General features: G+C 38.2%; 1 protein-coding gene across 2 annotated transcripts in view; it reads left to right on the top strand.

Annotated features, from left to right (window-relative positions):
• Positions 1-558: 558 nt before the first annotated feature.
• FAM174A (family with sequence similarity 174 member A) overlaps positions 559-24,913 on the top strand; it is a 39,165-nt gene continuing 14,810 nt past the window's right edge. The window contains exons 1-2 of one of the 2 annotated variants that reach the window (XR_003569739.1): positions 933-1,019; positions 6,360-6,483. Coding sequence is in view for 1 of the 2 variants with exons in the window: in XM_027869215.1 (XP_027725016.1) it covers positions 559-1,019 (461 nt within the window). In the remaining variant the exon portion in view is untranslated. Of the gene's footprint in view, positions 1,020-6,359; positions 6,484-24,913 lie in introns of both variants that reach the window. The other variant, XM_027869215.1, reaches the window with a different exon arrangement.

Below are 24,913 nucleotides of genomic sequence, written 5' to 3'. Positions count from 1 at the left end.
CTGAATACCAGGTGGACTCCTGACATCCACTGGGACAGTGCTTAATGGATTAGCTTTCTGGATTAGCGAGATGTTGGTGCATCTACAGATAGTGGTTTTAATATATGTCTCTTGAAAGAAAGAATGATTCCCTATTCTCTAAATAATGGGAAAATTACTTTATATACCCCTTGCTCAGACGACTTCAACAAGTAACTCTCCTCCACCAGCCACACACACAAACATTCCGTATTAGGAGGCTCGGCACGCTCAGCTCGGCCCTTCCCGGGATCACCACGTGCCCCCTTCTGCGCGTGACGTCACCGGACGCTTGCTTCTCCGCCCTTCCTGCCGTTTTATGGCAACCAGAAGCGTCCCTAGTAGCCGGGCGTCTCTGGAGATGTGCAAACTTCCGGTTCCCCCAGTGGCCCGGGCCTGGCCTCCGCCGCCGGTTCCTCCTCTTGGGAGTCCGCCTCCTCCTCTGCTGCGCCCATGGTTTCTCCCGGAGCCCGGGCCTGGGCCGGGGCCAGGGTGGTGGGGCTGGCGCGTGCGGCGTGGTGAGCGGGCGGCGCGGGGATGATGCGGGCCTCGCGTTGCCGCTGCCGCTGCCGCTGCCGCCGCCTGCTGTCGGCCGCGCTGCCGCTGGCGCTGAGGGGGCAGCTGTCTTCGCTGCTGCTGCTGCTGCTGCTGCTGCTGCTGCTGCTGGACGGAGCGGCCGCCCACGCCCCCCCACCCTCGGCTCCGGGGGCCCCGCTGACGCCTTCCCAGCCCCCGCCGCCGCCCCGGGCCTCGGGCACTGCCCTCCCTGCGGGGCCGGGCTTCCCCGGCCTCCCGGGCGGTGGCAGGACCGTGGTCCCTTCCGGGCAGGCAGGGCTCAGCGGCAATGGCAGCGGCCCAGGAGCTGGGCCTGCCGGGGTCGGAGGGGGCGGCCTGGCCGTGTCCCCGAATTCTGGCGACAAGCCCATGACCCAGAGGGCCCTGTTGGTGCTGATGGTGGTGAGCGCCGCGGTGCTGGTGTATTTTGTGATCAGAACCATTAGGTGAGGCCGGCCTGGATGGGAGGCACGGCTCCCGCGGGAGAGGGCGTGACCCGGGGACTGCGAGGGGCGGGGGGTGACCCGGGGACTGCGAGGGGCGGCGGGTGACCCGGGGACTGCGAGGGCTGGCGGGTGACCCGGCGACTGAGAGTCGGGGGGTAACCCGGGGACTGCGAGGGGAAGGAGGTGACCCTGCGAGTCCTGGGGAACGACGAGCAGTGTCCAGGTTCGTTATGAGAGGGCCTAAATGACTGTGATTGCTAATTGCTCTAGTGATATTCCAAGTGTCAGAGCTCCCATAACCCCTAGCTTTGATGAAAATATTTACCATGTTACCCAATTTATGAGTAACTTTTAAGTGCTTTCAGGCTTTTCACAGCGTTAATTTTAGTATAGCACTAAAATGATGGAGGTGAGGTGGCACTCACTGACTTTGAAGTTAGAGATCTTGAGTAAGTCACTTAACTTATGTGAGCAGTTTCCACATTTCTAAAGTGAGGAGATTAGATTAGGTGGCCTCTAAAGACTCTTCCAGCTATAAGTCTGTGATTCGATGGGAGTCCTGCTGTAATTTTGCATGCTTAGACCATAACATTAATATTGAGTTTATTTCTGAGGCCACATTTTATTGACCAACTGAAACTGGTGCAGGAAATGGTCATCACTGAGATAGTTATCAACCAAATGATGATGGTACTCAAAACCAGCCCCACTGGAAGTTCCATTGAAGTTACTGTGAATACTTAGTCTGGAGAAGAAAATATTTATTTAGGGTATGATAACAGTTCCTAAAATATTTCAAGAGAACTATGTGTAAGATGAATTAAACTTTTTTTTTTTAACTTTTGCTCAACAGAGTATGAATATGAATAGTTGGAAGTTACATAGTTGGTAGCTCCAGCTAATGAAAAACTTACTAAAAATTATAGTTGTTGTATTGTGAAAAATAGTGAGTTGCCACCATTGGAAGTCTTCAAGCTGAATATGGTTATACTATGATCTCTTAGGTCTTTTCTAAGCCTGCCACCTGAGATTCTATCAATGAATAGTTGCATGTATAGAAAAACTAATCAAAAATCACTTTTTACTCTCAAAGGGCTTATGTTGTAATACTGGAATGATACTTTTGTTAACTAACAAAGGGGATGTTAACCATTTGTCAAGTTAAGTCAACATTTATTTTTTAAGTATGTGAGATGCTATCTTAAGCATAGTGGATACAATTTGTATTAGATTCCCCTTAAATGCATCATATGGAACTATGACCAGTGAAAAAAATAAGAATTTTTAAAAAAATAATTAATTTAATTTTCTTTGATGAACAAAATTCAATTTCCCCCTTTTTGCAACTTCCATTGAGGAAAATGGAAAAAGAAAAGGAAAAACAAAACCCTTGTAACAAATACATATACACATCAGTACATATATCATATATATGCATGGCGGATAGGTAATGAGCTGGGCACAGAATTGAATAGGAGGAAGAAAGCAAGTTGGATCACTTTTGCTCCCTTCTGTTGTACTTTATTTTTTGTTTTTGTTTAAGGTTTTATTAATGTATTTGTGTTGTTACATTACACGTATTTCAAGAGTATCCCCTCTCTGTGAGAGCACAGATTAAATAATTGAACAAAACTAATCACTGTAAGAAATTCTTCCATTTGGATTCTGCTCAAGACCTACTTTATGAAACTAATGAGCACCTTCTTCAAGCATATATCTTTATGTTTCATTTGATATTAACATAATAAAAAGGTTAATAAACAAAACCCAAATTCACATAGTACATAAGAAAGCAAAGTAAGTTCCAGCATTAGCCATATTCCAAAATATATTCCTCATTCTGAATCCTGAGTCCTCTCTGTTAAGAAGTAAGAAAGTTTCTTTACTGGCCCTCTGTAATTGTGCTTGATCATTGGGTTGATCATAATTCTTAAGTCTTTCAAAGTTGTTTGTCCTTATAGTATTGTTATTGTATGGGTTTTTTTTTTTCTTCCTCCTGGTTCTGCTCACTTTATTCTGCATTAATTCATTGAAGTCTTTCAAGGTTTCACTGAAACCATTCCTTTTATCATTACTTTTGACACAATAGTATTCCATTATATTCATATCATTATAATTTGTTTAGTCATTCTATAGTTGATAGATTCTGGCTTAGTTTCCAGTTTTTTATCACTACCAAAAAGAGTTTCTATAGGTATTTTTGTACAAATTAGTCCCTTTTCTTCTTTCATCTGTTTGGGACCCAAGAAGATTATCCATGGCACAAAGAGGATGGGCAGTTCAGTTCTGGAATGGCTAGACCAAGGGTCTCCCAACATTGCAATAATGTGCTTATTTTCTCATAATTCTTCCCAGCATTTGTTATTTTTCTTTCTTTATCAACTTTGCTAATTTTATAGGAGTGAGATGGCTCCTTAGAATTTATTTAATTTGCTTTTCCTCAACTTTTAGTAATTTGGAGCCTTTTTTCATATAGCTTTAGATAACTTTAATTTTTTTTTCTTCAGAAAATTGCCTGGTCATATCTTTGGTACAAAATTATTCTTGAATGTGTATCTTGGAAATGAGACCTTTGTCAGAGATTACAGTGAAGATTTTTTTTTCCCCAGTTGCCCTTTTTCCCTTCTAATTTTAGCTAAGTTAGCTTCGTGCAAAAACTTTTTTAATTTTATGTAATCAAATTATCTATTTATCAAGAGTCTTTCTATCTCTTGTTTAGTTATGAGCTATGTCTCTATCCAGGCATCTGAAAGATAATTTCTTTCATGTTCCTCTATTTTTTTTTTAATGATGTTACTCTTTATGTCAGTTTTATGTCCATCTGGATTTATTTTGGTATACAGTTCATATGTTTGTCTATACATAGCTTCTACTAGCCTGCTTGCCAGTTTTCTCAGCAGTTTTTTTTTTTTCTTCTTCTCCCAAATGGCAAGTTCTTTGTCCCATTAGCTAGGGCTTTTATTAAAACACCAGGCTACTGTTTATTTGTTTTTCTTCCACTGATTGACCCTTCTGTTAACCAGTACCAAATAGTTTTGAGTATTACTGCTTTGTAGTATAGTTTGAGATGTGGTACTATATGACCTTCTTCCTTTCCACTTTTTAAATTTCCTTGAACATTCTAGGCCTTTTGTTTATCCCAACAAATTTTGGTATTTTGTTTAGCTCTCTAAAGTAATCTTTTGATAATTTGAATGATGTGGCACTGAAGTTATAAATTAATTTTGTTAGTGTTGTAATTTTTATTATATTAGCTCTTCCTAACAATAAAGAATGAATATTTCTATGAATATTTGTGTAAAGAGTGTTTTTAGTTTTTTGCATTTAGTACCTATATATATCTTCACAGGTAGATTCCCAAGTATTTTATACATTCTGTAGTTATTTTATGGAATTTCTCTTATCTCTTCCTGTTGGGTTTTGGTGGTAATATATAGAAATACTGGTAATTTATGTAGATTTATTTCCCATCCTACAACCTTATCAAAAATATTTCAATTAATTTTTAGTTAAAGCTCCTGGGTTCATAGCATCATTTACAAAAAAGTGATACCTTTGTTTGCTTCAGTTTCTTTTTCTTTTTTCTGTAGGTAGCATTTCTAGCACTATATCAAATGGTCATGGTGACAGTGATGACAGTGGAGCCATCCTTGCTTTATCCTTGTTCTTGTTATAGAGTACTCTAGTTTGTTATCATTCCATGTGATGCTGGTTCTTTATTTTAGATAGCTACTATCTATATTAAGGAAATATCTGTATATTATGTTTTCTAATGTTTTTAAAAAATTTTTTTTATTAATTTATTTTGATTTATTAATAGTCATTTCCATAAGCTTTTGAGTTTTAAATTTTTCTCCCCCTCCCTCCCTGCCTCCCTCCCCAAGATGGCATGCAGTCTGATATAGTTTCTAAAGGGTTTTTTTTTGCAGGAATGGGAATTACATTTTGGTAAAAGCTCAGTTAGGTGGTGTAGTGGATAGAGAGCCAGGCTTGGGGTCAGGAAGATTCATTTTCCTGAGTTTAAATCTGGCCTCAGACACTTACTAGCTGTGTGACCCTACCTAAGTCACTTAACTCCATTTGCCTTAGTTTCCTCATCTGTAAAATGAACTGGAGAAGAAATGACAAACCACTCCAGTATCTTTGCCAAGAAAACCCCAGATGGGTTCACAGAGAGTGGGACATGACTGAAATGACTGAACAGCAACAACAAAAACTAAATTAGGAATTTTTGGAAGATGACATTTGTTTAAAAGGGTTCTAGTTTTTGAAATGAATCTTATTACAAAAAAATTTTTGTCTGACTTTAAGGTTATTGCTTTTGTTCTAAAACTATTTTATTTAGCACCTACTATTGTTAATATCTTCCACTAGGAAGAAATATAAAAACAAATTGTTGAATGGTGGAATGAACACTGCTTGTTAAGTCAGATGATTTCTGTTTTGAATTCTGGCTTTGTCAGTCGCTCTCTGTGACCTTTGACAATTTCATTTCTCTGAGCCACAGTTTCCCCAAATGTAAAATGAAGGTATAAGACCAGATGATATATAAGATCCCTAGTATTTGTGAATTATATGGTCCTAAATAAGATAAGATGTGGTCCTAGCCCAAAATGCTTCCAATTTTGTGCATATTTGCAAGAGTCATCATTCAATTTATTGATTTAGAGCTTCCCAAAGGAAAGCTTCACTCTTCCTACTGGACCTTTAAAGTCCAGGGAGAGACTCGGGTAACAAAGATTTCTGAGTTCAATCCCAAGGGTAGAGGTCTGACCCCAAAGAGCAGTCAATTTTCTGAGTCAATCAAGAAGCATTTATTAATGCACCAAGAAATATATGTGTTGGGTATCCATAGAAAGGCAAACATGGTCTCTGCTCTCAAGGAGTTCACATTTTAATGGCCTCTCCTCCCCCTACCCCCAGTAACTTAAGGGAAATCTCATGTGTGGGATCTCCACCAAATGAGAATAATGTAGTAACTCCTTAAAAAATATATTCCACATACAATGTGGATATCAGGTATAAATCAGCTGTTTATTTCCCTTGACAGAAATCATACAAGAAGCATGAAAACACATAGGCACACATTAACTGATACGTAAAACATCTCATTTGACCTACTGTACTGCCTCAGGAAAGTCCTGATAAGTAGTGTAAATGTTAAATATATATATGTTACATTTCCCTTAGACCTGTGCTATTCAAGCAATTTCAAGTTCCAGTTCTTCTCACCAGCCAATGCATGACTATTTAGTCTTTCAGCTACAGAATGATTCTGCCCTTGGTCACTTCCCATGACAAGCAAGCTGTTAAGAGAATCTTCCCTCTGTTTCCCTCTAGGCCAATCTCAATCTCAAGAACTATCATTTTATGAGATAAACAACAAGGGTGAAAATATCCAATTCTCAGAATCATCAATCAAACAGAAATGCAGAAGGCAGCCAGGGAACTCAGGTGCACTTGGGTAAATATATGTCTCCCATGACCTTGTGCTTATGCTGCAAACTACTGTTAATATTGAGGAGAAGAGAGAAGAAAAATTTTCTCTTCCCTTCCTTCACAATTGCTGAAAATCCAAGTGAGAAAAAATAAATGAAAAGGGTTAGGAATCCAAAAAATTTGAAGCTAGTACATAGATTTGAAGCTTGATTCCACTTTTTACTATATGACCTTACCAAGGAAACTCATCTCTCTGGGTCCCTTTCTGCATATGAGAGATTACACTATTACAGAATTACAGAGATTGAGAGTTGAAATAGACCTTAGCAGTCATGTAATCTAACTTTTTCATGAGAAGAATTCCCTTTACAACATACCTAAGAGGTAGTCATCCAGCTTTTGCCTAAAGATTTCTAAGAAGCTAAATCTACCAGCTCTCAAGGCAGTGCAGGTAGTCTTGGACAGTTCCAATTCTTAGGAAGTTTTCCCTGACATGAAGTCTTAAATTTTCCTCTTTGTATCTTTCATTTCTGGTCCTAGTCTCTGGGGCCAAACAAGTCAAGTCTGATCTCTTCTTCATATGACAGCCCTTCAGATACTTTAAGAAACCTCTGATGTCTTCCTCAAATATTCTTTTTTCCAAGCTAAATACCCCTCAGGTCCTTCAACTGCTCTTCATGTGTCATGCTCTTCAATGTCCTTCACCATCCTGCTTGCCCTCATCTGTACATTCCTAACTATTCGAGACCCTTTTTTTTGTAATTGAAAAAAATTATTTTTAATTTATAGAATAAAACAACCATTTTCATAACAGTATGATAAAAAAAGATTGCATATAAAACTGCAGCTCTATTATACACAACTTGCTGTACCTTTTAAATATATAATAGCACATAAATTTTTTTTCTTTTTTTCCTTTTTTCTTTTCTCCCTCCCACCCCTGCCCTACAAGGATGGCTACCATTAGACACAAATAGGTATATATACATATGTGTGTGTGTGTGTGTGTGTGTGTGTGTAAAATTATTTGTTTAACACATATTTATCAGTTCTTTCTCTGGATGCAGATAATGTCTTTCTTCATAAGACCTTCATAGTTAATTTGGGTATTTATAATAGTCAAAATGACTTATTCACCAAAGGTTGTTCTTAAAACAATATTGCTGTTACTATATACAATGTTCTTTTGGCTCTGCTCATTTCACTCTTTAATAATTTCGTGCAAGTCTATCCCTGTTTTTCTAAGATCATTGAACTGAATGATCAGTGTCTGAATCAATAGCTGAACAAATTGTGGTATATGATTGTGGTGAAATACTACCGTGTTATAAAAATGTTCAATATCCTCCTAAAACTGTGGAATATTTAAATGAGTACAGTCTTCCAGGTCTGACTAAGAGGAGGGTGGATTTATCCATTCCTTATTGTGAGAACTATGCTTCTCTTAATTCAGTCCAAACTCAAATAAGCTTGGTTAGCTGCCATTTCACTGCTGACTCCTTGAGCTTGCACTCCACTAAACTCTCCAGAACTTTTTGAGATAAAAAATCAACACGTTTTGCTCGTCTCATTGTGTGGTTATGTAAATGAGCCAGGTACTATGAATGCTGCCAATCATCTTCTCTTGGAACCTGTCAGAATATGGCCACTGGGTGATTTAAAAATATATAAACTTAATGCTTAAGCATTGTGTAAGATTATTCTATTATTCACTTTATAACCAAAAAGTGGTCACTGGTTGACATAGCTTCTTCTAATAGAAGGGAAGTAGAAGAGAAGAAAAATTTGTTTAGTTGCTTCTAAGCAAATTAGAATTTCTCTGGATGTAGATTGCCAATTTCTGCTACTCTCCTAACATGCTAGGGAAGTTAGAATGTTATGGGGCTATTTAGTTCCTCCCATGGAGCTTCCTTAGCAACTTCTGAAGGTGCATGTGGCTCATTGCTGAACATGACAAAGCAAATTCCCTTATTTACCACTGAGTGGGCAGGGCTGCTGACTCAGTGGCTATGAAAAAGCCTGTGAATCTTCTCCCTGTCCCTCGATTTCCTATGAGAACTGGAAGACCATGAGCATGTATGTTAGCTTAGGCAAGTCTGAACCTAGATTCTGGCTGCCTCTCCTTTTTCGTGTTTCTCTCCTAAGCCTAGGTGTTTAAGTTTGGGGTGGAAGGTTCAAGCCTTAGAGGCAACCTTGCATGTTCAAGGTGTCTTGAGACTTCGGTCCCCTCAGAGCTGACTGGTAGCAGGGGTTTCTGCACTGGAGAAGGTGATCACTGACAGGAAGAAGAGCTCTACCTATGTTGGGATGCAATGAGGGACTCAGTCATTGAACTTTAACAAAAGAGGTTTACTTTGCTCCTACACAGTGAGAATGTGCAACAATAATACAGTGGTCTTTAGTTTCTCTGGATGAAGGGGAAGGGGAAAAGCATTTACATATTTATATAATGCCTAGTATGTGTCAAACACTGTGCTAAGTGCTTTACAAATATTATCTCATTTGATCTTGGCAACAACCCTGTGAGGTGGGTGTGCTTATTATCTCAGATTCAGATGAGGAAACTAAGGCAGATAAGAAGCTAGCGAGATCACACAGCCAGTCTGGGATTTGAACTTGTTTTTTCCTGACTCCAGGCCTGACACTTTATCCACAGAGCCACCTAGCTATCCTCTTTGGGGGGCTAGGCACTTCAAAGCCTGGTCATTATGTCATCAGTGACCTGTGTGGTTTTAGGTACCCACCAAGTGTGAGAGGCCTAGCCTTTATGTGGCTGGGACTTTTTTTTTTTTAATTACCCTGAGTGACCTAGAAAGCTGATCAAGGAAGACAGGCCCAGTCTGGTCCTAGGTGCATCTTTGTCCTAAGCTTACTGTGGGTTCACTAAGAGGGTGAGAAAGGAGACTATGTCTGGGAAGCTGAGGCCAGTCAGTTCCCAGCTTCCATTCTATCACAGACCTGGATGGAGCTGTTCAGAAAGTCAGTCTATAGACTAGGGAACAGGCAAAATGTTAATTTAGAAGTCCTACTTCATAGTATGTTTTTATTATCAACTTCCAGGGGTCATGGCAGTAGTTACATGTTACTGTTTTCTTCTTTCCAACCCTGTGATCTGTATTGAACATTGAATATGCTTCCATTTTCTGCCTTTTGGAGATACTCTGAACATGAGCCAAACCTAAGCTTTAAGCAATTTTCTTGAAGGTTCTGTCTGCTTCCAGCCTTCAAGATGGTCTGCGTGCAGGTACTGTAATGATCATGTTGTCCAGATTTTACCAGATTTTACAGAGAAGAAAACTGAGGCTTAGGGAGATAAAATAACTTGTCTGAGATTATGCAGGTAGTAAGTAGCAAAACATAAAGGGATGCAGGTGTCCTGACTCTTAGCTATATGTACATATAGTATATATGTATTGTACTGTTCATATTAGTTCCCCTGTCTTGTGTACTGTGATTTTTACTGTTTCCTTTTGTAAAGCCCACTTAACTCATTATACTGTTCTGCTCTCTGAAAGTATAACTGATGCTGGAAAATATCAAACTTTACATTGATCTAAAATTTTGAATGATCAAAAAGCAAAAACATAACCTGACACAACACAACAGAATACAATATAACATAACCTGGAAAAGCTGGTTGGACATTTATTATGCTCAGAATCCAGTGGAACCCCACTAGTGTGTTAAGACAAATGACGATTACTTTCAACCAGAAGCCAAAGAGTGTAGACTTATGGACAAAACGGGAAAAGACCCTATTCTCAGTGACTATGTACTTGTGATTTACTTCTGCTATGTATCCTTTGTACCTCCAGAATTACCTCCATTGTACATTTGAATTTTGTGCTTTTATGAATGAAGAGAAAGATAGTACTGTTGGAAAAGAAAAGGCCATAGACCTAGAGATGAGATTAATGAAAAGTTGTTTAAAAACTTAACATTAAAAATCAATACAGCATCTATATTTATTATATTTAAATTATTTGACTTCAATTCATTTTGTGTCAAAACACTTTTTCAGCTTCTCCTATAAGTTTTCATTAAGATTCTCTGTTCATTCTCATTCACTTTTCCTCATATAATTTTAATTAGTGTGTGTAACCTGCATGTGATTCTGCACATTTTGCTTTGTGTTATTTCGTAAAGTACTTTTTAGGATTCTTTATAATCCTCATATTTGTCCATTTAAATTGCTTTCTAGTATTCCATTACTTTAATGTACCATTAATTACATTAATATACCATTCTCTGATTATTGCACATTTAATATGCTTCCAGCTTTTTTGATTTTTTTTTGTTTGTTTTTGCAATTAAATGAAATACTCCTATGAAACGAATAAGCAGCTCTTTTCACTGTTTCTGATAACATTTTCAGGGTATATTTGTAAGGGAATCATTGAATCAAGCAGTAGGATTTTTTTCTTTGGAGTCTTTACTGTTAGTTTTTCATATTTTGGTATTTCACTTGCTTTCTAGTTTTTATTTTCCTCCAAAGCATCCTTTATTGACCAGATAAATATGTAATTTATATTTATAATATTAATGTGGATTTTTGGTAACTTCGTTCTTCACCAGAGACTGAAGTAAAGGAAGAGATAGTGGGCATGATAAGGGGAGAAACTGGAAATATAATGTGAATGGTCAAGTTAACAAATAAACCAAACACAAGCACAAAAACAATCATAGTGAGTTATACCCATGTTCTTTGAAAAAATGCCAGCAAAGCTGGCGTCACCTGGTTGGTAACTCTTTTTTTGCTTCCCATACAGTTCCCAGCTTAGTGTTCAATGTATCAATCCTGACTGACTAATAAATCATAAAAAAGTACAAAGTGGTCCAGTGAATAGAGTGCTAGGGCTGGTGTCCTAAGACCTCAGTTCAAGTATAACCTCAGATATTTACTAACTGTTTGACTGTGGGCAAGTCATTTAATCTCTGTCTGCCTCAGTTTCCTCAACTGTAAAATGAGGATGATAATAGCACCCCCCTCCCAGGGTTGTTGTGAGTATCAAATGAGACAATATTTGTGAAGCTTTTACTTAGCACAGTGCCTGGCACAAAGTAGAAACTTAAATGCTTATTTCTTTCCTTTTTAAAATAGAATTATATACATTAGAACCAAGGTTTTGCTAAAGATACATGTTTGGAAATAGAACAGACGTTCTTCTTCTCTCCTTTTTTTTTTGGTTAGGCAATGGGGTTAAGTGACTTGCCCAGAGTCACACAGCTAGTAGGTGTTATGTGTCTGAGGCTGCATTTGAACTCAGTTCCTCCTGAATCCAGGGCTGGTGCTCTATTTCCTCTCTTCTTAAAGACAGAAGGTTATTGTTGACTTTTAGATTCAGAGGCACATATTTTGATTGTTTATATAATTTACTACGTAGGGATTTGCTTTATAGAGGCTTTGCACTAGGAATTTTTGTGAGATGTTATTCCCAAAGGTTTTTTTTTTTAATCCCAAGGATGAAAATGCTTTCCATGTGGAACCAGTGAGCCATCTTGTTCTTTTTTTTAGTGTGTGAAAAACTTTATTTGTAAATTTTAATCTTTTATATTCAATTGTTTATACTTCATACTTTTTTTTTTAAGTACTACAAAAGATCATTATATTCCTAGTGGAGGTGGAATTCCTACTGAAAATTGTTGGCAAGTATCAGAAATCTGTGAGCTAGTAAGTTGTTTCTGACCGTAGAGTAATGAAATCAATTTGCCTTTTTTTTGGACAATTAACTAGAAACAGAAAGAAAAAATTTCCAGAATACATTTTGAACAAAAAAAGGCCAAAAGTCAATTTGATGCTCAGTGTGAAAAATCAGTATTTCTTATATTTAATAACTAACTGTTGTATTAGGACCAAAGGGTTTTTTTTTTCCCTTTTTTACTTCTTCATCAACCAGTGTGAGTAATCTCTCTTAAAGATTTACACAGGCCAAGATCTAATCAGATAGTAAAAGAAATTCTAAGTTTAGGCTAATCTGTGTATTTCTGCTCTTCGTGTTTGCTAGGATGGGTCCTGGGAAAAGGTTGATTCTCTCTGTTATCAAGACAGATGATATGGAAATTGATGTCTCTTTGGCCAAGACTGGAGTGACCTAAGTTACAGTACCCCAAGATAGCCCACCTTCCATTTGATAAATCTATCAGAGGTGATAAGGTATCCCTCAGGAATACCTCCTCTTCAAAGGGCATATAAACTGTGACCCCACCACCATTAGGGAGATCTTTCTTTGGTCTAAGAGAGATGGCTAAATGACCATCCTTTTGTTAATAACTTGCTGGCTTATAAATAAAATTATTAAATTATCCAGAAATTATCTCTCAAACCTTTGTAAACGTTACACCAGCCGTAATAAAAACACCCAGACTAACCAGCGTAGGTTTTTGTTCTATAAAATACATGCGCAGTAATACATTACACATTTTCCTCTAGCTCGGCTCTTGACTGTCCTGTTATTTTAACTTTTTACTTATACATATTTAGTGCTTGTCATATTCAAAAGAAAGTTCACATCTAATAAAAAAAAACACAGAGATAGGCTCAGTGAATTACATTGATATGCTCTCTTTCACTGTCAGAGTAGTAAAATGAAATAGGCTTTTATGCTGTTATGTTTAGTTTATCTGCAGCATACACTTTTGTGTAAAATTTTATCATCCTTGTTTTAGTAGTTTAGTTTTATTTTTATACTGTAGCTTATGAGAGGCAGTATGGGCTTAGTGGGTACAGGGCAGGATCTGAGTTAAGAAGGCTGTGCCAAAGGCTCCCTGTTATATTTTAGCCATGTAACACTGGGCAAGTCACTTCATCCCTCAATCAGACGACTCTTCAGAATTGGGGTTCTTAACCTGGAGTCCATGAACTTATTTTACTACATATTTTGATAACTAAATTTCAGTATAATTGATTTCCTTTGTAATCCTATGTATTTTATTTTATGCACTTAAAAATATTTAAGAAAGAAATCCATAGATTTCACTAGATTGTAAAAAGGGCCAGTGTCACTAAGGTTTAGGGTTGGGGAACCTGGGGCCTCAAGGCCACATGTGGCCTTCTAGGTTCTTGGGTGAGGCCTTTTGCCTGAGTCCAAGTTTTACAGAACAAATCCTTTCATTAAGGGAATTTGTTCTTTGAAGTTTGGATTTAGTCAGAGGGCTGCACTTGAGGACCTAGAGGGCCACATGTGGCCTCAAGGCCACAGGTTCCTCACCCCTGTTTTAAAACTTCTGCTCTGAAATGTTAGGTTTCAGTGTGAGGTGGTGGTCTGCGTTGGTAGAGGGATTTTCCTTACTTGAAGTTCCCTAAATCAATAAAATCACAAGTGTGGTACAAAAAAATCCTCACCTATTCAGATGTGTAAATTATATCTAATTTCATCATGTAGGTCTTTCCTTTAATTCCAGTAGTTGTAGGTACTGATTCCTGTATTAATTGAGTGAATTTTTTTTTTAACAAATAATATCTCATACACAACATTGACAAATTTTTACTTGAAATGCTTACTAAATAGAAATGTGTATTTTCTTAAAGAAATATAAATGCTTATAATCCAGTAATTTTTAGCAGTCTTTTTTCCTTTCATGTTAAAGAACAACAGTTATAGTAATAATACTAAAGTAATACACACCACAGCACAGTCTAAACCTTTTTGACTTTCAATATTGTCTTTTTTTTTTGTATTTAAAGTCTGTTGGTCATTTTAAATTAAAATCATGGAAATGACACAATTTTAGGGTTATAAAATTGCATACTGTTGATCTTTCTAGTAAGACATCTTATTTTTATTATATTTAGGGACTGCATTTTAAAATAGTTTGCTGGAATTTTATTATTATACCTATTTAATAATAGTAATACCTCTGCTGTCTCATTTAATAACTTTTTTTTTCTGTGACATAAAAAAGCTTTTAAGAATTGGTGGAGTCATTTATTTCATTTATTCATTTATTTATTTTGGTGAGGCAGTTGGGGTTAAGTGACTGACCCAAGGTCCCACAGCTAGTACATGTCAAGTTTTGGGTTTGAGGCCGGATTTGAACTCAGGTCCTCCTGACTTCAGGGTCACTGCTCTATCCACTGCGCCACCTAGCTGACCCCTAGGCTCTTTTTTTGATCATGGCTTTCAGATAGTCCAATAATTTTTAAATTCTCTCTCCTGGATCTATTTTCCAGGTCAGTTGTTTTACCAATGAGATATTTCACATTGTTTTCTAATTTTTCATTCTTTTGAATTTGTTTTACAGTGTCTTGATTTCTCATAAAGTCACTAGCTTCCAATTGCTCTATTCTAATTTTTAAGGAAGTATTTTCTTCAGTAATCTTTTGGACTCCTTTTTCCATTTGGCCAATTTTGCTTTTTAGGGCATTCTTCTCATTGGCTTTTTGGACCTCTTTTGCCATTTGGGTTAGGCTAATTTTTAAGGTGTTATTTTCTTCAGTATTTTTCTGGGTCTCCTTTAGCAAGCTGTTGACTTGTTTTTCAAGATTTTCTTGCATCATTCTCATTTTTCTTCCCAGTTTTTCCTCTGCTTCTCTCTCTTGCTTCTCAAAATCTCTTTTGAGCTCTTCCAAGGCCTGGGACTGATTCATATTTTTCTTGGAGGCTTTGGATGTAGGAGCTTTGACTTTGTTGTCTTCTTCTGGTTGTATGTTTGATCTTCTTTGTCACCAAAGTAAGATAATATAGTGTGAGTCTTTACGAGGTTTGCTCATGATCCCAGACAATTACTTGAGTTTTAAACTCTTTGTTAAGGTAAGAATCTGCTTCCAACGTGGAGAATGTACTGTCCCAAACTTCGGGGTTTTTGTGCAGCTGTTTTCAGAGGTACTTCTAGGGACCTGTAAATTTTCAGTCCTTCCAAGGTGGTATAAGGGGCATGGTGTTTCCTCTCCACAGCCACAACAAACTCCACCACACCAGCACTCCTCCTCTCCCCAGGACCACCTCTCAGAACTGTGACCCAGATCCAAGCATGGGCAAAGCAAGAGATTCCTGCCTCAGCACTGGCAAAGAGATCCCTGCAATCCGCCTCTGATCAGCCACTGGATTCCCCCTCAGTCTGTGGGCTAGAAGCTCAGGAGGCAGCCACTGCCCCAGGGACTACGCTGGGGACTTGCGGGCTGACACCTAGCTTCTCTCTCTCACCACAGTCACCGAATTTTCCCACTGACCTTCCAAGTTGTCTTTGGCGTTCCTGGGTGAGAAGTCTGGAAACTGCCACAGCTGGCCGCGATTCAGTCCTCTTGAGGCCTGCTGCAGGTTCGCTGCGGCCTGCGCGCCCATGCTGAACTGCGCTCCTCTCTCCACCCTGCGCCATATACCTTTCCAATCAACTGTCCAGGTTATCTTGGGCTGGAAATTTGTTTTACTCTGCCTTTTTGTGGGTTCTGCTGCTTTAATATTTGTTTAGAGCCATTTTTTTTTTTACAGGTATTTGGAGGGGTTTGGGGGAGAGCTCAAGCAAGTCAATGCTTTCACTCCACCATCTTGGCTCCCTACTCAATAATTTTTTAAAAGTATATTCTATGTTTGCCACTGGAGTATATACAAATCATAGAAGATACAGGGTCCCAACCCTCAAGAGATGTTTCCTTGGTACAAAAGTTACCAATACTGCTATAATAAATAAATAAATATCTGTTTAATTACATTGATTTTTTATTATATATTATGTACGATATACTGTGCTAGACACTGGTGATAGAAAAACAAAAGTCTTTGTCTTCAAAGAACTTTCTATGAGAAGGATACAATATATACACAGAGATAAATAAATTCAAGTTCATTCAACAAAGGGTTTCCAGGAAAGGCCTCAAAAGAAGAGGTGACCTGACCTGAAACTTGGAAGGAAGATAAGGTTTTGTGTAGGCAGAGTTGGAGTAGTACATAGGAGACATTCTTTAAAAAGGTACTTTGATAGAAATTTCATAGAAATTTCAAATTCAGGATGTCTGAGACAGAACTCAATTTTATTAAACTCATCCCTTCTCCAGATGTTCTGCTTTTGGCTGACACTGTAACTATGCTTCTTTCTAATCACTCAGGTTCACAGCCTGGGAGTTATCCCTGACTTTTCTCTCTTCAGTCAGGTGCCAAGTTTAAAAAAAAAAAAATCATAGCTTTATAACATCTTTCATTAACTTCTCTCTAATAATATAACCTCTATTCTTAGTTTAGGGCTTGTTTTTTTTTTTCCCCTTACCTCAAATCTACATTATTATAATAGTCTCTAATTGACTTCCCTGCCTCTAGGCTCTCCCTAGCTAATCCATTTCATATGTGGGTACAAATAGTCTTCCTGAGGTGTAGACCTGTCTGTAACCCTCCTGCCCTACCTCTTGAAAATTTTCAATGGCTCCTTTTTGCCTGCAGAATAAAATAACAATTCCTCATCCTGGCATTTGAAATTCTTCAACTACCTTCCAGACTTATTTCTTATTGCTCCTGTAACAGGCTTTATTCCATTCTGACTGGTCTGTTGGTTTGGTTGTTGCCTGGCATTTCATGACATTTCATCTTCTGCCTCCCTGCCTTTGCACAAGTGATCCCTTACATCTAGAATGCATTTTCACTTCAACCGTGTGTCATAGAATCTCTTAACTTCTTTCTAAACATAGCTTAGATGTTACTTCCTCTGTGAAGACTTTCCTGCTCCCTCCTCCTGACCCCTAGCTGCTAATGTTGCCTCTCTCCAAATTACCTTTTAATTGTATTCTGTGTATACTTACGTTGGAGGCACTTAATAAATACATGTTTCCTTCCTTCCACCGTTTGGAGGAGACCTTTCCTGATCTCTTTACCCACTCCCCACCTCTAGTGCATTTACCAGTGAAATTATCTTTCATCTACTCTGTTTATAGTTTTAATGTATGTAGTTATTTATATGCTGTTTCTCTTATTAGAAGGTATACTCTTTGAATCAGAGATTTTTTTCCCATGTATTACTGACACTTAGCACAGTGCCTAGTACCATAGTAAGAACTTAAAAAAATGCTAGATGATTGATTTAAGTTTTTCTCACATTATTGTTTTCCTGAATGACTATACCAATTCAGTTCCACCGGTAGTGTACTAATGTACATACTTGTCTTTCCATCTTGCTTCATCCTTAACTTTTTACCTTTTTGTGTCATCTTAACCAGTTTTCAGGGTATGAAGTAAAACCCCAAAATTTAAATTTGAATTTTTGTTATTAGTGATTTGGATTGTGTACTTATATTGTTGTGTATTTTATCTCCTTTCACTCTCTTAACCCCTTGCAATTTAGTTTCCAGCCTTATCGTTCCACCGAAACTGCTCTCTCCATTACTAATGGTCTCATACTTGCTAAATTCTTTTCTCAGTACTCATTCTCCTTGATCTCTGTAGCTTTTGACACTGTTGATCAATCCTTGATAATCTCACCTCTAGATTTCGGACACCCCAATCTCTCCTGGTTATCTTCCTATCTATCTTGGCTCCTTCTCCATCTCCTTTGCTGAATCATCTTCCCTCTCTCCCCACATCCCTCAGAGTTCTGTCCCAGGTTCTCTTCTCCTTCTATAATACTGCATTTGGTGATCTCATCAGCTTTAGTTACCATCTCTACACCGACAATTCTCAAATCTACCTATCCTGACCCATACTCTCTGCTGACCTCCAGTCTCCTCTCCAGCTGCCTTTCTGACATCTCAAACTGTATGTCCAATAGAAAGCTTAAACTTAATATGTCCTAACAGAAGTTAATTTCACCTTTACAACATTTCTCAGATTTGCCCTCACATCTCACACTTGGATTATTGCTGTAGTCTGCCTCTTGTCTTTCCCCCTCCAATCCATCCTCCATTCAGTCACTAAAGTGATTTTCCTAAAGCCAAGGTCTGATTATATCACTACCCTATTCAATAAATTCCTGTGGGCTTCCCATTGCCTCTAAGTACAAATACAAAATGCTCTGTTGAACATTCAAAGTCCTTCATAACCTAGCCCCCTTCTACCTTTCCAGTCTTCTTACACCTTACTCCCCACCTTGTACCCTTCAATCCACTGGCCACCTGGCTGTCCCAGGAACAAGACACTCCATCTCTTTTCTCTGGCCATTTTCTGTGGCTGTTTCCCCATTCCTGGAATGCTTTCTCTCCTCCACTCTTGACTACTGACATTTAAGTTCTAATTAAAATCCTTTAAGTTCTAATTAAAATCCACCCTTCTACAGGAAACCTTCACCAACCCCTCTTAATTCCAGTGCTTTCCCTGTGTTAAATATTTCCTGTTAGTTTGTTTTGTATATATTTGTTTACATGTTGTCTTCCTAATTGGATTGTAAGCTCCTTGAAGGCAGGGCCTCTCTTTTGCCTCCTTTTGTGTCCCCATTTCTTAGCACAGTGCCTGGCATATAGTAGGTGCTTAATAAATGTTGATATGATTGATGTATAGGTTAAAGTTTTTCTTTTGAAAACTGTTCAATCTTTTTTCACTTCTCTTATACATTTGTTGTAGTTTCTTATATAGCTTGGAAAATTGAAATCAATCCTATTTTGATGTGAAGATTTTTCTCCATTCAAGTTTCTCCATGTGGAACTTGTGGTATAAATACTGGTGTAAACCTAATTTCTGACAAAGTGCTTTCCTGTTCCTCCACCCCAGTTCTTATCAGGTAAGGACCTTTCACTCTCTTCTCTCCCAGGGCTAAACTCCCTTTTTGTTGTTGTTCAGTCTTTTCAGTGGTGACCACTCTTCCTGACCCAATTTGTGCTTTTATTGGCGATGATACTGGAATGCTTTGTCATTTCCTTCTCTAGCTCATTTTACAAATAAGGAAACTGAGGCAAACTGGGTTAAGTGACTTGCCCAGGGTTATGCAGCTAGTGAGCGTCAGAGGTCAGATTTGAACTTGGATCTTCCTAACCAGGCCTACCACTCTATCCACTTTGCCCCCTACCTGCCTCACTTAATGCTGCCTTATCTTTCACTGCTGAGGGGAGGGAACACCATTAGAGGTAGTGAAGTCTGTGATTTTTCCATCCTAATTGCAGTTTCTTTCAAACTTTCTTTGACTTAATAAGTCATGGAAGTTGCTTCCTGAGTGAAAAACTCAAACCTCAGGAGCCCTGGGTGGGAGTATTTAAACTCTTCTTCCATCACTACCACTCAACTCATGTATTTTTAATTACCAAGCCCAGTGTCCTTTTTCTCGAGGTTGGATTCTCCTTGACCTCTAAGTAGCATTTGGAACTGAATACTCCCTTTTATACTCCTTCCTGTCTTGGTTTCCATGACATAATAATCCCATCTCTGGTAATCATAACTCTATTTTTGTTTTCTTCTGCCTCTTAAAGGTGATAATGATGAAAGGTGCTGTCCTCAGCTCTCTTACTCTCTCCCTCTGCCTTGATTATCCCTTCCCCTCTTTTTTCTCATCTGTTTTCCTAAGTTCTTTCCCTTAGGCGAAACATAGTAGATTCAGTTGTTAACAATTTAATGCCAAAGACTTAAATCTGTTTCTGAACCTGCATCTCTCAGTGCTTAATGGTTCTCTTCACCTATGTTCTTCCAAAATGCCCAGTTACCACACATGGCAAGTGATAGGATGAGTTTTGTCCTACTTCAGCAATATTTCTGAAATTTCTCTCTTCTTTTCTATTGCCACTCCCACAGCCCTAGTTCATACCCTTATTATATCTCCTCTGGATTATTCCTCTAGTCTCCACTTTTCAGGCTATTCTGTACACTCCTACCAATGTGATGTTGTATAAAATTTAGAGGTACATGGGGTTTATACTTCGCAACAAAGAGGCTAGGAATGATGTTGTCTAGGGCTGCTGGGAACCCTGAAATGCAAAGGTACAGAGTTGGGGTCTGACCACTTAAGCCTTCTTTCAGTCCAAGTAGCCAGTTTATCAAAATACCAATTGGGTGGGGGAGATTCTTAGTGAGTCTGCACATTTGATAAGGACTAGAGGGATACTTCGTGGGTGAAAAGACTGCTGGAAGATTTGGATGGCATCGGGGAGTGGCAAGTAGCCTGGGGTGGTCTTGAGGTAACAGAGAATGAAGGGCTGGGCTGGGATTGGTTAGGCTGGGGGGGGGGGACTCACAATGAAATGATAGTTGAAAGGATTATGCTGGATGCCTCAGGAGAATTTGAATTCCAGAAATTTGTGGGAAAGTTCAAAGACTTAAGTCTTTTCTTTTTAGGGGTCCATCAGCCCCATCTGTAAGAAGATATCTGAGGAATAAATTGGTCCTACAAATAGGAGCAGAACTAGAATCTGAACTGGGTTTACTAATTCCAACTCCAGTGATTCTTTCCATACACTCTGCTGACTCAGTAACAATATGCTGTTACTTCCAAATGTTTGATCCTGCTACTTCTCTGCCTCCAACCTTCAATAGCTACCAAGTGACTATTGAATGCAATCTAAATCCTTGGCAATTTAAAGTCATGGTAATCTAAGTTCTTAGCCTTGGTACTTAAAGTCCCCCTCAGTTTTTCTCCAACCTTCCTTTCCCTTATCTCACCCCATTAAGAGAATGGGGTGAGATAAAACTATCTGCCAAAACTATTTCTTTATTTCTGTCTGTTGAAGTCCTATCCATTTTTCAAGGTCCAGTCTAAATTTGACCTCTTTTATATTGTATAAGGATGGTTAGTTACTTGATAAATTTTGAATTCAACTGTTAACTAGGGAACCATTTATTATAGGCATAACTTAATCATCTATCTAAATTACTACTTTTTATCTGAGTAACTTTGATGCTATAGGAAAAAAAATCTAACTCAATCCGTAGTTTATCTGTGAAGTTAATTTTACATGACATTAATTCTACCTCTTTATCTAAAAAAAAAGCAAGAATGTTAGGGACTATTTAGAGCAGTAGTCTCCAAAGTGAGGTCTGTGGAATAACCCCAAAGGAGCTATAACTTGATCCTAAGAGTTAGAGCCATTCAGAGAGTAGGAAGAGGTCGAATCCTACCTTCCTCCCACATAGTTGATGTGGGCTTGTCTTTACTGTATTCCCCTTCCACTGCCATCCCCCACCCAGGCATCCAGCTGATGCTGTTATTAGAGCACTGCACCTGGAATCTGGAAGGCCTGAGTTCATATCCTACCTCAGACACTAGCTCTGTGCCCCTGGGCAAGTCATTTAATTTCTGTTTGCTTCATTTCATCAATTGTAAAATGAGGATAATAACAGAGCATCTACCTGTCAGGGTTGTTGTGAGGATCAAATAAAATAATATCTGTAAAGTGCTTAACTAGGTGCCTGGAACTCAGTAGGTGCTATATAAATGCTTATTCCCTTTCCACCCCAACTCCCCCTCCCTCCCCCAACAGTATCTGGCCTTCCTTGGCTATATGGGATATGGGTCACTCAGGGGTATAAAAGTGAAACCTAATCCCACTCAGATACCCATAGCAGCTGTGGCAGGCAAATTCTCTTCCACCTTCCTTCCCACCTCTCAGTTTCCTTTCACACTAATCACCACAGTGTTTGGCTTTCTTCACAGCCATTATAATCTCTTTTCTACCCACCCCTCTCCCTATTTTTCATTAATATGGTTTAAAAGAGTAGCACAAGATGGGCAGGCATGGATGGTATCCAATTATATTATCTTTTTCGTTTAAACCTACCCCTTTTCCAAACTTAATTTTTTTTTTGTTTTTAGGGAGGGTGGAGGAACACTTTCCTTCTTCCCCTCTGCCTTTTGGCTTTCCTGGCTTCCTTCAAGTCTAAGCTAAAGCCTTATATTCTGCCCCCCCCCCCCCAAAAAAAAGCCTTTTCCACTACTCTTTCATCTTAGTTCCTTCCTTTTTACACTACTCCCAATTTATTATATATAATATCTACACACATACACATACACACAAAACCCTCACATCATCTAGTCACCTAGGTACTCAGTTTTGGCATTGTCTGTCCTTGATTCTTCACTTTTCCTCAACTTGCATATATAATCAAAGGCCAAGTTTTGTTATTTCTTCCTCCTCAACATCCCTTGAATTTGTTTTCTCTCTTACTAGATCTTGTTCAGGTCCTCATTATCTATCACCTGGAGGAGGACAAAAGAATTTATAATTCAGCATAGTTATGTGTATACTTTGTGATTTGTCCCCATTGTTGAGGGAATTTTGTGAGGGAAATGATGGTTTGTCTCAGAATTCTGTGATATGATTTCACTTCCATAGCATAAAAATCATTATCCTAATCAGAGGTTCTCATAGTGTGCAATACCACCCCCTGGCAGGTGCTGGAACTATCCACGGGGGCAGTAGTAGCCTTGGATGCAATTGGGGGGTGAAGAATAAAAATAAGGTGGCTGTGGAAGTATAAGGAAAGAAGAGAAGAAAATTTTGAAAAAAATGTTTGTACATGTTTCATCTGTTGTGTAACAGAGTTAAAGTTTTAGTGATTACATTATTTTCCAAATAAACATACAAAATGTGAGTTATAACCCATCAGTGGTCAAGTCCATGGATATATCTTAACAAGAAAGTATTGGCAGGTGCATATTTTGTAGGGAAGTCCGGCATGCATTGGCAGGAATATATGTGTGTAGTGACTTGTTTATAATATGATACTATAAGGTTACATGATGCAATATTGAATCATCAAAATTTTAGTGCAGGAAAAAAACATTTACAATAAATTATTAAATTTAAGATGCATCTTTTTTAAAAAAATATTTTATGTTGTTTTGAAATGATGCAAATTAAAAAAAAAGTTAGAAGGTAAAGGAAGTAGATTTTCAGTGGGGTTCTGAGAAAAAAATTTTTTTTTAAAGAGGGCAGTAGGTCAAATAAGTTTGGGAACCTCTCCCCATTGTTGAGGGGAATTGGTAAGGCAAATGGTGGTTTGTCTCAGAATTCCATGATATGATTTCACTTCCATAGCATAAAAATCATTATCCTAAACCTTAAGAATTGCCTAATTAATAAGAAGTTGGAATTTCTGTTTTCCAGAACTCCTAAAATATTCCTAACAGTAGGAACTTTGAATCAAGAGCCAGTTGCCCAGTAGGACCTGAAGCAAAGCATACCTCTTTTTTTCCCCCCTAAATAGCCATCCAAGGAGGGTCTAAGTAATTTTTGACAAGATATTGAAGCCTTTAGGCCCTTGACTTCTTGACCTGTTGATTGGAGCTGACATTTTGAAAGCTAATGAAATGTTTACAGAGCACTTTTGAAATGATGACTGCTTTATAAATACAAGACATTTAATAATGATGATTATAATTGCAAATAGCAATGGCATTCGTTGTGCAGTACAAAGGATTGACTTTTCTCTTAATAGTTTAGATGTCTGTTGATTTTTTTTGTTTAATCAGTATACAGTGCTTTAGAAATTTTTGAAAATAAATATGCTTATATTAATAAAGATCTAATTCATTTGATACTGTTTTTTTCTATTGACTCAGACTTTCGTGTGTATATGTATATTATATATATTTATGTGTATATATGCATATATACATATATAATTTTTATACAAAATATATGTATGGGGGAGAGGTTATGTGTATATGTAGATATTGTATATATAATAAATTGGGGGTAGTCTCAAAAAGAAGGAACTAAGGTGAAGGAGCAGTGGAAAAGGCTTTTTTTTTTTTTTGGTAGAACGTAAAGGTTTAGCTTAGACTTGAAGGAAGCCAGGAAAGCCAAAAGGCCGAGGGGGGAAGGAAAGTGTTCCCCCTCCCTCCCTAAGGCACAGGGGACAGCCAGTGAAAATGCTTAGGCATGGTTTTTCCTTATCAAGGAATAGCTAGAAGGCCAGTGTCTCTAGGTCACAGAATACTGGAAGGGTGTAAGGTATTAGAAAATTGGAAAAGTAGGAAGTGGGTAGGATGAAGAGCTTTAAAATCCAGATAGTATTTTATATTTGATCCTGGAGGTCAAAGGAAGCCACTGCAGTTTTTTGAACAGGAAAATGAAAGCTTCATTTATTTCTGTTCCATTGTTTTTAATAGGAGTGAGTGTTGTAGTTTGTTTAAAGCTTTTTCTGCATCTGAGATAATCATATGATTTTTGTGTTTTATTATTGATATAGTCAATTATGCTCATACTGTTCCTAAGAGGTAAGAGGAATTTAAAGAAATAGGAGGAATAATGGAGAGTTGTCTAGAGTACTGAGGGTTGCTGAGGGTGATAGAGTCAATGTGTGCTAGAGGCTAGATTTGAACAAAGGTCTTCCTAGGTAAGGCCAGGTCTCTGAATGATATGCCAATGCTGCCTCTTTAATCAATGGAGTTAAACAGGGGAATTGTATCATGCTCAAAAGAACCATAAACAATAGAACATTATCACTATTAAACATGTACCAATTAAATATGTAAATCTGTAAAGCAAAAATTAAGTCACAAAAGACCGCATAAAGGGTAAAATAATAATGGTAGGAGACATCCTTTCTCAGAGCTGGAGACATCTAATAGGAAATTACACAACATGCAAATGAGCATGTACAAACAAGGTGTGT

Source organism: Vombatus ursinus, unplaced genomic scaffold, assembly GCF_900497805.2.
Source record: "Vombatus ursinus unplaced genomic scaffold, bare-nosed wombat genome assembly UNPS02014792.1, whole genome shotgun sequence".
In the NCBI taxonomy this organism is placed as follows: domain Eukaryota; kingdom Metazoa; phylum Chordata; class Mammalia; order Diprotodontia; family Vombatidae; genus Vombatus; species Vombatus ursinus.
This window is presented reverse-complemented; position numbering and strand designations above follow the sequence as displayed.